Source organism: Salvia splendens, chromosome 12 (genome assembly GCF_004379255.2).
Source record: "Salvia splendens isolate huo1 chromosome 12, SspV2, whole genome shotgun sequence".
In the NCBI taxonomy this organism is placed as follows: Eukaryota; Viridiplantae; Streptophyta; class Magnoliopsida; order Lamiales; family Lamiaceae; genus Salvia; species Salvia splendens.
Genome location: NC_056043.1, coordinates 33,654,946 through 33,669,551, shown reverse-complemented (window position 1 = coordinate 33,669,551; position 14,606 = coordinate 33,654,946). Strand labels below are relative to the sequence as shown.

The window sequence follows — 14,606 nt, the reverse complement described above, 5'->3', positions numbered from 1 at the left end:
TTGTTTACCCAGTTCGATACAATGTGTATCTACGTCTGGGGGCGATGCCAAGCCAGGGATTTCACTATATAATTTCAGGATGATTTAACAATGAGGGAACACCTCTATTTATAAGTAACTAGAGAGCCCTAATTCTAGTCAAACTAGGAAACATATTCCATAAGTAAATATCTTTTAAGGAATAAATCTATCACAAGGAAATATACTTCAAGGAAACAAATCCTAAACATAGTAGGAGATATTTTAGGCTTCATAATTAACAATCTCCCACTTGGAGACTAACAACTCCTAAACAACCATTTCCTCGTGATCTCATCCCTTCATCCGCTTAGCATCGCCTAACCTTCTCTTCAAGTTCCAAGGCCAATTGAAGCTATGCATAGCTTCAATTTCTCTAAGGTCACCACCTTAGTAAACATGTCTGCAGGATTCTCACTTCCAAGTATCTTCACAAGTTACAGGATTTTCATCTCCACTAGGTGTCGGATGTAATGATATTTCAACTCCACATGCTTTGTCCTAGAATGAAACGCTGGATTCTTCGCCAAGAAAATAGCACTCTGACTATCACTGTAGAGTATGCTACTCTTGTTCTCCTTCCCAAGTTCATCTAAGAAACTCTGCAACCACACCATCTCCTTGCTTGCCTCTGTCGCAGCTACATATTCAGCCTCCGTAGTAGACAAAGCAACAGTCTTCTGCAACTTAGAAGTCCATGAAATAGCAGTACCACCATAAGTAAATACATACCCGGTTGTGCTTCTTCTCCCATCAAGATCATTGGACGCCAAGTCTGCATCCACATAACCTGCCAGCTCGACATTCTTGCCATTGAAACATAAGACGTTTTCTGTAGTACCTCTCAAGTATCGAAGGATCCATTTAACTGCTTCCCAATGTTGCTTGCCCGGATCACCCATGAACCGGCTCACTACTCCCACTGCTTGTGCAATATCAGGCCTCGTACACACCATTGCATACATAATACTGCCAATTGCTGAAGCATAAGGATTTTTCTTCATTTCAGCACGTTCTTCTTTTGTACTCGGCGACTCCTTCTTCGACAGCTTAAAGTGACTGCCCAAAGGCACACTTACTGGCTTCGAATTATCCATGTTGAATCTTTCCAAAACCTTACCAATGTAAGCAGCTTGCGAAAGATACAATTTTCCTGCCGCCTTGTCACGCTCGATTCTCATGCCCAAAATTTGATTAGCCTCTCCAAGATCTTTCATGGAGAATCGTTCAGACAATTGCCTTTTCAACTTATCCATCTCATTTTGATCACCTCCTGCGATCAACATATCATCAACATACAATAACAGAATAAGATAGCTCTTGTCAAACCTCTTGTAGTAACAACAATGGTCAGCGTAGCATCTTTTATAGCCAATCTCCATCATGAATCCATCAAACTTCTTGTACCACTGCTTTGGAGCTTGCTTTAAACCATACAAGCTCTTCTTCAACTTGCATACAAGGTTTTCCATTCCTTTTACTATGAATCCTTCAGGCTGTGTCATGTACAACTCATCCTCCAAATCACCATGAAGGAATGCCGTCTTTACATCCATCTGATGTAACAATAGATTTTCTGCAACTACCATACTCAACACTAAACGAATAGTAGTTAGTTTCACAACAGGAGTGAACACATCTGTATAATCAATACCGTATCGTTGCTCAAATCCCTTGACAACCAGCCTAGCCTTGTAGCACTTGCTACCATCAGCTTCACCTTTGATTCGATAGACCCACTTGCAATGCAATTCCTTTTTCCCTTTAGGAAGTTCCACAAGCTCCCATGTGCCATTTAGGAGAAGAGAGGCAAACTCGTCATCCATGGCAATTTTCCACCTTTGTTTATCAGGGCCTTCTCCTGCCTCTGCATAACACTCGGGCTCACCACCATCAGTAAGTAACAAATAGAAATTAGAGGGCGAGTACCTATCAGGTGCACGTCGCTCTCTAGTCGATTTAGGCAGTGGAATAGTCGGTGGTGGAGTGCTTGGTTCTTCTTCAAGCACCTCTTCAGCATTCTGACTCTCCTTGCTCCCACTCGAGTTTGAGATGTCTAGCTCGACCACTTGTGGCTCAGAACTGCTGGGACTTGACGCCTCCAATCTATCCTTGTACAATACCTGTTCATTGAAGATGACATCTCTACTGCGAATAACCTTACGGTTCTGCTCATCCCAGAGTCTATAACCGAACTCATCGCCTCTATGACCAATGAACGTACACTTAATAGATTTAGCATCCAACTTACTTCTCTCAACGGAACTAACATGAGCATAAGCAACACAACCAAAGATGCGTAGGAAAGATAGATTTACCTCTTTTCCTGTCCAAACCTCCCCGGGTATCCGAAACTCCAAGGGAACTGATGGACCTCTATTAATTAGGAATGCAGCTGTGTTGACTGCATCTGCCCAAAAACTCTTTGGCAATCCACTTTTCAACCTCATGCATCTTGCTCGCTCATTCAACGTTCTGTTCATGCGCTCTGCGATTCCATTCTGCTGTGGAGTTCCTTTCGCAGTTTTCTCCATGCGGATTCCATTCTCGGCGCAGAATTCCTTGAACTTTGCAAGTTCATATTCTCCTCCATTATCGGATCTTAGACACTTCACCTTCATCCCGGTTTCAGTTTCAACAAGGGCTTTCCATTTCCTGAAAGCGTCAAACGCATCGGATTTACTCTTCAGAAAATAAACCCATAGCTTTCGAGTAGAGTCGTCGATGAAAGTCATATAATATTCAGAGCCTCCTAGGGACTTCACAGGTGCTGGTCCCCATAGATCAGTGTGGACCATCTCCAACTTCTGTGTCTTCAATTTTCTATCTCCTCTTGAGAAACTCACCCTTTTCTGTTTCCCAAACACGCAATCCTCGCACAGGCCAACTTCAACAGTTTTCAAGCCATGTAGTAAACCACTTGAGCACATTATCTTCATCCCTTTCTCGCTCATGTGGCCAAGACAACAGTGCCACAAATCTGCATTATTTGCCTCACTTGCAATATCAATGCAATCTTTGGAGTTAGTTGTGGTATACAACGTACCCTCCTTCTTACCTCGAGCTACTATCATAGCTCCCTTGGTAATCTTCCAATTGTTGCAGCCAAACGTCACGGTGTACCCTTCTGCATCAAGCTGCCCAATCGAAATCAAACTTCTCTGCAATCCAGGAATGTGTCTGACTCAATTCAGTTTTATTACGGATCCATTGGACGTCACTACCTTCACGTTTCCCTTTCCCACGATATCGAAGGGCTCGTCATCAGCCAGATGTACCTTCCCAAAATCGCCTGAAACGTAGTCTTCCATTATCTCCACATTGCTGCAGGAGTGGAACGACGCTCCAAAATCCAATACCCACGATTCCATCGGAATACTGACACTCAAGACCAACGCCTCACCATCGTCATCAGACATGGTAGCGTTTGCTGTCTTCTTGTCCTTCTGATCCTTATTCTTATACTTCTTCGGTGCCTCACATTGATTTCTAAAATGCCCAAACTCATCACAATTCCAGCATTTAACTTTATCCAAATCCTTCTTGGATTGACTCCTTCCTCTGGAATTTGATCTTCCACGATTTTGCTTTCCCTTCGATCTGCCTCTCTGTTCTGTATTCAGTGTTGATCCCGAAGTAGAAGATCCTGATTCTCTCCGGCGAACATCCTCACCAATCATCAGTGTCGACTGCAACATTAGTTTGATATTGTCCGCTTTGGGTCAAGTCCGCACGGATTTATTTTTGGGTCACTCCCAAAAGGCCTCAAGCTAATTGGGGTTGGACAGGAATTACATACACCTTCCAACTTTCCTCACTCATCCGATGTGGGATAGGTTTGTAACCCAACAAACCTCCCCTCAAACCGAGACCACATCGGGAACGCAGTCGACACGAACATAGGCCGTTCCAGCCCTGGCCCCTGGGTCATCCTGGGCCCGACTCTAACCCGAGTCCTTCAGGGCCCGACCCTAACCGGGGCTCATCCAGGCACAACCCATAGCCACCTGGGCTCGGATACCACTCGTTAGGACTGTCGACTGCAACATTAGTTTGATATTGTCCGCTTTGGGTCAAGCCCGCACGGATTTATTTTTGGGTCACTCCCAAAAGGCCTCAAACTAATTGGGGTTGGACAGGAATTACATACACCTTCCAACTTTCCTCACTCATCCGATGTGGGATAGGTTTGTAACCCAACATGACCAACATGGAATATCTTCAAGGAAGTTTTTAAGCCATTCGGCTTCTTTCGCAGCTTTATCTAAAGCTATGAATTCAGATTGCATGGTGGATCGGGCTATACATGTCTGTTTCGTGGACTTCCACGAGACAGCACCACCCCCAATAGTAAAGACATATCCACTTGTTGAAAGTGAGTCTTTGTTATCGGATATCCAGTTTGCATCGCAGTACCCTTCAAGTACCGGGGGTATCTCGAAAAGTGTAGCCCATGATTTTGAGTATACTTTAGATACCTCAAAACTCTTACAAGAGCTTTCCAATGCTCTTTGCTTGGATTGCTCGTATAACGGCTCAACTTGTTCACGGGGCAAGCAATATCAGGTCGAGTGCAATTAGTAAGATACATAATGCATCCAATGACTCGTGCATAATCTTCTTGTGCAACGGGTTTACCCCTGTTCTTGCTCAAGTGAACATTGAGCTCTATAGGCGTCTTAGCCGGGATGCCATCATAGGCATTGAACCTTTTTAATACTTTCTCAACATAATGAGATTGTGTTAAGGTAATTCCTTCGGATGTTCTTAGAATTTTCATTCCAAGAATTACATCGGCTAGTCTCATACCCTTCATGTCGAAGTTTCTCTTTAACATGGTTTTCGTGTCGTTAATCACTTGGGTGTTACTACCCATGATTAACATATCATCAACATAGAGACACGCTATAACGTATCCATTATCAGTGTTCTTAATGTAGACACATTTGTCACATTCGTTGATTTTAAATCCATTTGATAACATCACGTTATCAAATTTCAAGTGCCACTGCAGCGGCGCTTATTTCAATCCATAGAGGGATTTAACCAGTTTGCATACATTTTTCTCTTGTCCAGGTACTACAAAACCTTCAGGTTGTTCCATATAGATTTCATCTTCAAGGTCACCATTTAAGAACGCAGTCTTAACATCCATTTGATAAATCTCAAGATTGTGTACAGCAGCAATCGCGAGAAGCACTCGAATTGATGTAATCCTCGTTACAGGTGAGTATGTATCGAATAAATCGTACCCTTCCTTTTGTTTAAAGCCTTTAACTACCAGTCGAGCTTTATACTTGTCCACTATTCCATCGGCCTTAAACTTTCTTTTAAGGACTCATTTGCATCCTAAAGGTTTAGCCCCTTCAGGTAGATCAACCAACACCCACGTGTGGTTTAGCAAAATTGAATCAATTTCACTTTGAACAACTTCTCTCCAATGCAACCCGTCTGGGCCAGCAAAGGCTACTTGTATCGATGTTGGTTCTTCATCCAACATAAATGCAATATAGTCAGGACTAAATGTCTTTGGTGTTCTGATCCTGCTACCACGTCTTGGTACCGCATCGTTTGGATCAGGCCTTGTTCGCTTGCGCGATACTGGCTCTTCATCCACTGATTTAGAACTAGTGGTTTCATCCTCAATTCTTGTCTCAGAATTGGGTGCAATATTTTCCTTGTCTTTGCGAGGAAATATATTTTTTAGAAATACAACATTTCTTGACTCGATTGTTGTTCCCACAGTCACAGTCGGTATTTCAGACTTATGGACAACAAATCGATATGCACTACTATTAAGTGCATACCCAATGAAGATACAGTCAACCGTTTTAGGACAGATTGTAACTTCTTTGGTCAGAGGAACCATAACCTTTGCCAAACACCCCCACACTTTGAGGTATTTGTAGGATGGTTTCCTTCCCTTCCACAACTCATAAGGGGTAACGTCCTTACCTTTGCGTGGGACTTTGTTTAGGATGTAGTTAGCTGTTAGAACAGCTTCCCCCCATATGTTCTGGGGCATCTCCGAACTAATCAGTAACGCATTCATCATCTCTTTGAGAGTTCGATTCTTGCGTTTTGCAACACCATTAGATTGTGGTGAATATGGTGCAGTCGTTTGAGGAATTATGCAATGAATTATACCACTTGCATTCATAATTCCTCAAATGGGGCTACGTATTCACCTCATCTATCACTTCGAATCATTTTGATTTTACATTCAAATTGATTCTCGACTTCGTTCTTATAATTTTTGAACGCTTCTATTGCTTCGTCTTTACTTCTTAAAAGATAGACATAACAATATCTTGTGCAATAATCTATGAATGTGATAAAGTATTTTTTACCACCTCTCGTTTGCGCCAATTTTAAATCACATACGTCCGTGGGAATTAATTCAAGAGATTCCGTGTTCCGTTCAACCGAATGAAACGGTAACTTAGTTATTTTTGCCTCAAGACAAGTTTCACATTTGTTTTGAGTTTTTACTTCATTTGCCTTTAGTAAATCTAAACTTACTAATCTTTTAATGGCATTTGGATTTACATGTCCCAATCTATTGTGCCACAAGTTAGAACACTCAGCCAAGTAAGAAGAAGTAGATGCGTTCTTATTATTAGCCAACGACTTAGGGGCATGACGTGTAGATACACTAAGCGCGCAGTATCTTTTTTCAGCAGATTAGGTAACTAATTCACTCCATCGCATAAATTGGGAAATTGGCAGTTGGATCCAGAATGAATATTTGATGAAATGAGCATTTAGTCGAAATAGTTGGTATCGTGTTATTGTTTTGTCGGCCTGAATATAATCTACTCCCTCCGTCCCATGTTACTTGCACTGTTGCTTTTCGGCTCGTCACAAACTTCTTACATTATTTATAATCTAAATTATAATTAATACATTTAATTAATATGTTAGTTTAAGTTAAGAGCTTTTTTATTAAGGGATGTCTCGTTACACTTAAAATTTTAATTTAATTACAACAAAAAAATCAATCACAAATTTACGGCCTAAAATGAAAAGTGCAATTAACATGGGATGGAGGGAGTCGTAGCTAAAAGGAGTAAACTTTGATATTAATTTGACAAAAAATCAATACAAACATAAAACAAAGTAAACTGCAAGTTCAAGAGTTAAGGTTGTCAAATTCAACTCCGTCTTCATTATTCTGAAGATTTTTATTTACAGCTTCCGATGTAGTATGACGCAAGTTTTTTCGCTAGCAATGGAGCAACGGAGGTGAATTAAATAAGCATGGAATTCTAGTTTGAAACATTGATTGGAAGACTGACATTTGGATTATTTAAAAGCACAGTGGAAATTATTTTGGACAAGCCCAAATGCCCAATTGCTTTAGAAAACGGAAAGATGAAACAAAATAATGAAAAGCCTAAACTATTCGCCGCGCTTGTTCTTCTTCCCCATTCTAGTTTCCATCTTCTTTTTCAATGAAAAAGAAAGCAAATTCACCTATCTAAGAGGATATAAAAGATACATATAAATGTGACTTGTTAAATTGCTAATTAGACATTGAATTATTAAATTAATACAAAATTATTCAGCCATGATTATCAATACAATGTAAAAATATGTTGTATTAATGTTGATTAACAAAAAAAATAGTTATAACTAGCTTTTTAAAAAATATCAAAAAGATAAATTATTATAACTATTTCAATTTAAATTATTTTTTCACACAATATATACTCCCTCCGTTCTTAAAGAATATATACTTTGGGATCGACATAGTTTTTAATGCAAAATTGGTAAATTAAGACAGAGGTAGAGAGAAAAGGTATTTAAAGTATTGTTATTGGAAAATAAGTCTATTATCTGTTCTCAGCCTTGCAAGAGTGCACCAACGGTGATGCTAACTCGCCCACTAAGCTCGCCTACTATGTATGATCATAGAATCGAATAATGACGTGGAATGTCTCAATTTTCAGGCCCTCACAATAGACTCAAGCTCAGCTGTGAGAGTGAAGGGAATCACAGTTCAGAATGGGCAGCAGATGAATTTTGTCATCGGGCGTTCGGACTCTGTTCGTGTCATAGATGTCAAAGTATCTGCCCCAGAGGACAGCCCCAATACAGATGGGATACATATCACTGAATCAATGTTGTCAAAGCAGTATAGCGGTTCATGGCGGTTCGCCCGAAAAATGCCACAGGGATATAGCTTATCGGTATGGCGGGATATAGCGGTCATTAATTAAATATATAAAATAATATTTATATATTCATATATAATTCAAAAAATTAGAAAATAATAAAAATATAACATTAAAAACTCTAAAAACATGTAATAAAGCATAAAATAGAAAACAATTATATAAAAGTCTAGCAATTAAAGTCTTTAGTTCAAGTGTTCAACAAAAAATAAAACCATGATAAGCTCAATAGACATCAATCATCAAGCTCAACATAGTCTTCTAGCTCATCATCATCACTATCATCGGCATCCATTTTATCTTCATCCTCCATTGCTTCATCCTCTTGATCTCCACTTACACTATCCTCAAATTCTTCCTCTTCCGAGGCACGACCAATGGCCTCAGAATCAAGACTTGGCAGGTAACTTATAATACTTCCTTTGACAACAAAATACAGATCAGTTTAGTAAGACACTTTTCCCTTGAGCATCAAGCTGGGGAGAAATGGAGAACCATTATCAATCCTTCCTTACTGAAAAGACCTTATAATAATACTTTTTGCTATCCGAAGTGGCTATATATGCCCTGTTGCTGTTGCAGGGAGGCTCCGGCTATGTGCGTGCAGTGCGCTACCAAGACGTCAGAATGGAAGACGTTACCAACCCGATCATCATAGACCAATTCTACTGTGACTCGCCAAAGAGTTTCCAAAACCAGGTACACTTTCACCACTAGAACTGTCAATCCATCGGGCTTTTAAGGTAACAATGTACTGCCCCGATCTTTTGATACCTCTAACCAACACGTGCACACACACTATACGACCTAACAACCTCATTTCTTGTGTCATCAGACGTCAGCAGTCAACATAACCCAAATAATGTATCGAAATATAACCGGGACATCAAGAAGCCAAAAGGCCATGAAGTTTGCTTGCAGTGACACAGTTCCTTGCACTCACATCATCCTTAACAACATCAACTTGCAGAGGAGCGACGGCACGTCGAGACCTACTGCAATTCCGCAGCCGGAATTGGGTACGGCTCCATAAATCCCTCAGCAGAATGCCTCTCCTCTTCAGATAAGGATGCTAATATAGTTCAGCTTAATACACAACACACAGTTCATACAGAGCTTTGAATCAAATCAAATACATCTTAATTATTTTTTATACTATGTAGAACAATATAGTATGAGCAATGGTTTGGAATGTGCCATGATTCTTGGATTGTATAATGAAAATAGAGTGTGATACATCTTAGAATAGATAGTAAGAAGCATATTTTCTAAGATCATCAAAGATTGTATACATGTAATGTTACAATGCATTACATTGTACTCCATTTTCATGACTCTACATTCTGCAATACAGGTGCAAAATCCTCAATTTTTCTACTTAAGAAAAAATCAGTAGGATTGAGAACAATCCACTTGAACCAATTAATATTTCAAGTCGGACAAAATGGAAATAGCATACTTGAGTCCTGACCACAAAATCTTGGACAAAAAGATATTGCGAGTTGGATATTTCTTGATGCACTATTGTTTGTTACTCCATCCGTCCCAAGGAAGATGACCCATTCCTTGGTTGCACGGGATTTTATGCAACTTTATTTTGTGTGCTAAGTGGAGAGAATGAAGTAAGAGAGAGGGGTAAAGTAGCGATAAAAGGTGTTTCCATTTTTAGTAATGGATTGGTATGTCATGACCATTAAATATTTTTTCATTGATTGGGACAAACTAAAAAGGAAAGTAGGTCATCTCGGTGGGACGGAGGACTTATTAGTGGGAGTTAGATACAAATGGGTTTGTAGGTTTTTGACCAGATGATGTGGGTTGTTATTGAGGAATATATTGTAAAGGAAATTATCCTTGTGAGACAGATTGTATTTTCACTCGTGGAAATTCTTCTAGGGTGCATCAAGTTGATGCACAAACCAGAAGTTAAAAATTAATCCAGAAGAATAGCTCCCGGGATAATTAAATCCAGCTCCCTATTAAAAATTGACTTAAATACACTTTGCAATATATGACTAGAGAATATTAAGACAAAATAAGGATCACTATTAAACAGTTAACTAAACATCAGCAAACTAACAACTCCACTAGCATTGTTCAGGAAATTCCCTCAAGATGTCAATTCAACACGAAACTCTATCACAATCGAAAATATAACAAAACGACTGAAAATGAGCTGCCTCCGAAATATACAGAAACCCTCAAATTAGATAGAGGGAAAATATCGTTAATACTCACGGAAAATAAAGACGCCGGAGACGGCGCCGGCGAGCGAGGAATAAACGAAACGACGGAAGCCTAAATCGAGGAAGGCATCCCATATCGCAGGTATCTCCGCTTTCCTTTCGTCCGCCATTTCATATTATCGATCAGAAAATTCCCCGTAATTTCTCTATCAATTAGTAAATCTCAAAGTCTAATCTATAGCTTGGCTATTATTATGGGTCGGCCCAGTACGTTTGGTCAGCCCATAATAATGGTCTAACTATATCTTTAAAATAAACCCAATAAGTTTTACTACTATATTAATTTCCTTTTTTACTGCAAAATTAATAATTTAAATAGATAAATAGATGCTACAGTGGTCCAATCCCATTAACATATCATTATTATGCTACCATCATTAGGCCACCATTTTTCTACACCAAACTGACATTTGACCAAACGCTATGACTTTACTTTAACCTTTTGTTTTCAAAATAATTATTTCATTTATATAATCATGGTTATTACTTAAATAAATGAACAAAGATAGCTATAATGGCATTGTGAAACATTGAAGTCTAATGATTATACACAACTTTTGAGTTGTCCTGTCTTTTACTAAGTGAGTTGTCCTATCTTTTACTTAGTGTAAGTCTATGTGACATGTATAGATTTTTCAGTTGCAATATTAATCTGCAAATTTAATGAATACCATATAAAATGGCCACATTCTTGAGTGACACAAGATTTTAGAAAGAGTTGTTCGGTGGAATAAAGTTAAGAGGAAGAAAATAGTTAAATATTTTAATAAGGATAGAGGATATTATTTTCAAAATTGGAAAGCGATCATCCCATTGGGAAAAGCAATAAAGAAAAAGTTGCTACAGAGGGAGTAATTATTTTTAAAAATTTAATGTTACATTTATGTGATCAAAATGTTTAGTGGAGTAGGATTCATATAGGGTATGTTATTTTTAAAATACTCTTTGTCTAAACCCTAGTACATTTTTTAATATTGTGATAAATATTACTTCACCTATTCCCGAAAAGTGTGAACTCTTTTCTTATTAGTCTGTCTCTAGATAGTATGGACTTTCTAATTGTGAAATAGTAGTTAAATTACACATTACCTATACACATCATTTTATTTACAACTTATATCATTACACTACATTACATTACATTACACTACTAGTTATGTGTAGCTCATTCTCCACTAACACTATTTACCCTACCATTTATCTCTCTCTTACTTAACCAATTATACATTAAATCTCGAGCTGAGTCAAATATTGTCTTATTTTCTTTTTCATCCGCTCGCCATTAAATATCTTATTTCACTTTTACCGGAGGAGGGAGGGATTCATTTTCATGAATAGACGAAGGAGTAGTACTAAAATTTACAATAACGAATATAGAGGGTTTAAAATTCACTTTATTTACAATTATGATTCATCTCCTTCTCTCGCCGGCTTCTGTCAGTATATTCAAACAAGAGTGATGAAAGTACGCTACTTTTGGCTTAGTCCCATCAATTCCAATCCACTACAAAAAAGTGCATAAATCCACGGGTTAATCACCTCAGGTCAAAAAGTGCAAATCGCAGAGAGCGACTCCACCTCACATATCGCCATGGCAGAAAGCGAACCTCCACCGCCTCCCGCCGCCCACTACCCGCCGGAGCACTCAGAAAAGCCACCACCATTGGAAGACCCATCAGCTTCGTCGGCGGCGGAGGACAATAAAGGAGAAATCTTGAAAGAAACGGTTACTATAATTCAAAAAGAATCCCCTTTGGAAACTACTCTCTCTCAACCGCTATCAGCTGCTTTAACATTGCCCCAAGCAACGGAAAAGGGGAAAGTCCCAGAATCTCTCGTTTCTTTCAAGGAAGAAAGCAACAAAATTTCGGATCTTTCTCTCGATGAGCGGAGAGCCCTCGACGAGTTCAAGCTTCTAGTTCAAGAATCTCTTAAAAGTCGAGTCTTTTTGGAGGGTTTGGCTTCAGACAGCGAGAAATCAAGTGAGGAGGTATCAATATGGGGCGTGCCGTTGCTGAGAGATGAGAGGAGTGATGTTGTTCTGCTTAAATTTCTGCGAGCTCGTGATTTTGATGTGAGGGATGCTTATGTTATGTTGAGCAACACAATCAAATGGAGAAGGGACTTTAGAGTTGATCAACTCTTGAAGGAGGATTTGGGGGATGATCTTGAGAAAGTTGTTTATATGCACGGCCATGATAAGGAGGGGCACCCGGTTTGTTACAATGTTTATGGTGAGTTTCAGAATGAAGAACTTTACATGAAGATTTTTGCAGATGAGGAGAAGAGGTGGAGGTTTTTGAGATGGAGGATTCAGTTTCTTGAAGCAAGTATTAGGAAGCTGGATTTTAGTCCTGGTGGGATCAACACTATCTTTCAAGTTAGTGATCTCAAGAACTCGCCTGGCCTCGGGAAGACTGAGCTTCGGATTGCTACTAAACAGGCCTTGCAGATTCTTCAAGATAACTATCCTGAGTTTGTAGCAAAGCAGGTAGATTCTGGTTGTTGATTTATGTGTTATTGATGCATGTTTTTGGATAATTTGAGATATTGTGTGATATGCATGATTTGTGTAAACTAGAGCTGAAATGTCATTGCTTGAACAAGGATAAATCTTATGGTTATCTCCTTTAAGAAATCTTAGATCATTATGTAAATAGATATAGTGTTGGAGGAGATGTATCGATATCTATGTTTTTTATCATTGTATAGATACTTAGAAAAGTGACAAAATGTGATGGTAGTTTTTCCATGGTTGTAGGTTTTCATCAATGTTCCTTGGTGGTATCTTGCTTTCTACAGAATGATCAGTCCCTTCTTGACTCAGAGGACAAAGAGCAAATTCATATTTGCTGGCCCGACAAGGACTGCTCCTACTCTTTTCAAGTTTGTAAAAAGATTATTTCACTATTGAGATAAAACGGTTGTGTTTGATACTGTTTTAATGATGAGGTTCTGCTGAAACAGGTACATTTTACCAGAGCAAATGCCAACTCAATACGGTGGGCTTAGTGTGGATCTCTGTGAATGCAACCCGGAATTCTCCATGGACGATCCAGTCACTGAGATCACTGTGAAACCGGCAACCAAGCAAATCATGGAGATTATTGTGCATGAGGTCTGCTTGCAGTTGTGTTCCACATGTCAGAGATAACCTGGCATTGTTGAGTTTATGACTCAAAGATAATCATATATTGGGATTTATTTGATTTTGCAGAAATGCAGCCTTGTGTGGGAGATTCGTGTGGTGGGATGGGAAGTGAGTTACAGTGCTGAATTTGTACCACAGCGTGGTTACACGGTGCTGATACAAAAGAGCATGAAGATGGCTGCAAACGACGTGCCAGTTGTGCACGACAATTTCAGTGTTTCTGAGCTTGGTAAGATATTGCTTACCATTGACAACCCAACTTCCAAGAAGAAGAAGCTGCTGTATCGATTCAAAGTTGCTCCCTACGTCCACCAATCTTGAAGAAAATAGCAAATTCATGCTTGGATTCACTCTTTCTTGATGCATTTTTATCATATTCAAATTGCTTCCCCGTTTTGTTCTTTGATACAATGCTGGAAATTTGGTTTTCATTTTGGCGATTGTGTGCGCGGTTGAGGAGGAGGAGACGTAGATTTCATATAACTCCTATAAAAAGGTAAAAAGTTCAAATATGGAATGTTTTTATTTGTTTCATGTTGTATGTGACACATGTATTCTTGACGCTTGTTATACATAGATTTGCGTGTCTTTTTAATTGCTGGTTTGGTAGTCATGTCTCTTTATCACTTTTTTATGAATTGCAATCAATAAAATTATTGTAATACTATGTGAAATAGACAACTAATCTCAGAGTTTTATGTCGTGCAAATACTGTTTATATGAGTAAAGTTATAGATATAGAATTTCGCTAAAAAAATTAATGGCCTACATTGTAAAGGAAAAAAGTTGTGGACGTCTTGGGCTTTTTGGGCCACTAACACAACCAAGCCCATTGGGCTGTTGACTGATAACCGACGGAGGTGGTGGGCCGGTGGCATCATAACAAATGTGTTGTGTTCAGTTAACCGGCTATCCAACCATTCGATCATTATAGCGGTAAATCGAAAAATTGATTGATTAATCGATTTATCTCATAGCAAAAAGAATTTAGTATTAATAAAATTTAATTTGTAA

The 14,606-nt window shown here is 39.0% G+C and overlaps 1 protein-coding gene and 1 long non-coding RNA gene across 3 annotated transcripts; one reads left to right on the top strand and one right to left on the bottom strand.

The window, feature by feature from the left end:
• Window positions 1–8,302: 8,302 nt before the first annotated feature.
• On the bottom strand, window positions 8,303–10,864 carry LOC121759653. The gene is made up of 2 exons (XR_006041698.1): window positions 10,434–10,864; window positions 8,303–9,252 (listed from the first exon to the last, which is right to left on the bottom strand). It is a non-coding gene; the product is annotated as an uncharacterized LOC121759653 (long non-coding RNA).
• On the top strand, window positions 9,249–14,266 carry LOC121759652 (patellin-3-like). Of its 2 annotated transcripts, none has more exons than XM_042155312.1 (5): window positions 9,249–10,523; window positions 11,986–12,932; window positions 13,203–13,327; window positions 13,409–13,559; window positions 13,659–14,266. In XM_042155312.1, the coding sequence occupies exons 2-5, from the start codon at window positions 12,033–12,035 to the stop codon at window positions 13,911–13,913; spliced, it is 1,431 nt and encodes a 476-aa protein (XP_042011246.1). In that variant the 5' UTR covers window positions 9,249–10,523; window positions 11,986–12,032; the 3' UTR covers window positions 13,914–14,266. The 2 variants fall into 2 exon arrangements, with proteins under 2 accessions (XP_042011246.1, XP_042011245.1); XM_042155311.1 differs by having other exon boundaries at window positions 11,883–12,932.
• The last annotated feature ends 340 nt before the right edge of the window (window positions 14,267–14,606 follow it).

Bases quoted from the DNA above. Each gene is read 5' to 3' on its own strand.
- LOC121759652 (XM_042155312.1), top strand. From the start codon at position 12,033: ATGGCAGAAAGCGAACCTCCACCGCCTCCCGCCGCCCACTACCCGCCG. The intron at 12,933-13,202 runs GTAGATTCTGGT...CCATGGTTGTAG, and splicing joins CTGAGTTTGTAGCAAAGCAG to GTTTTCATCAATGTTCCTTG. The intron at 13,328-13,408 runs GTTTGTAAAAAG...CTGCTGAAACAG, and splicing joins ACTGCTCCTACTCTTTTCAA to GTACATTTTACCAGAGCAAA.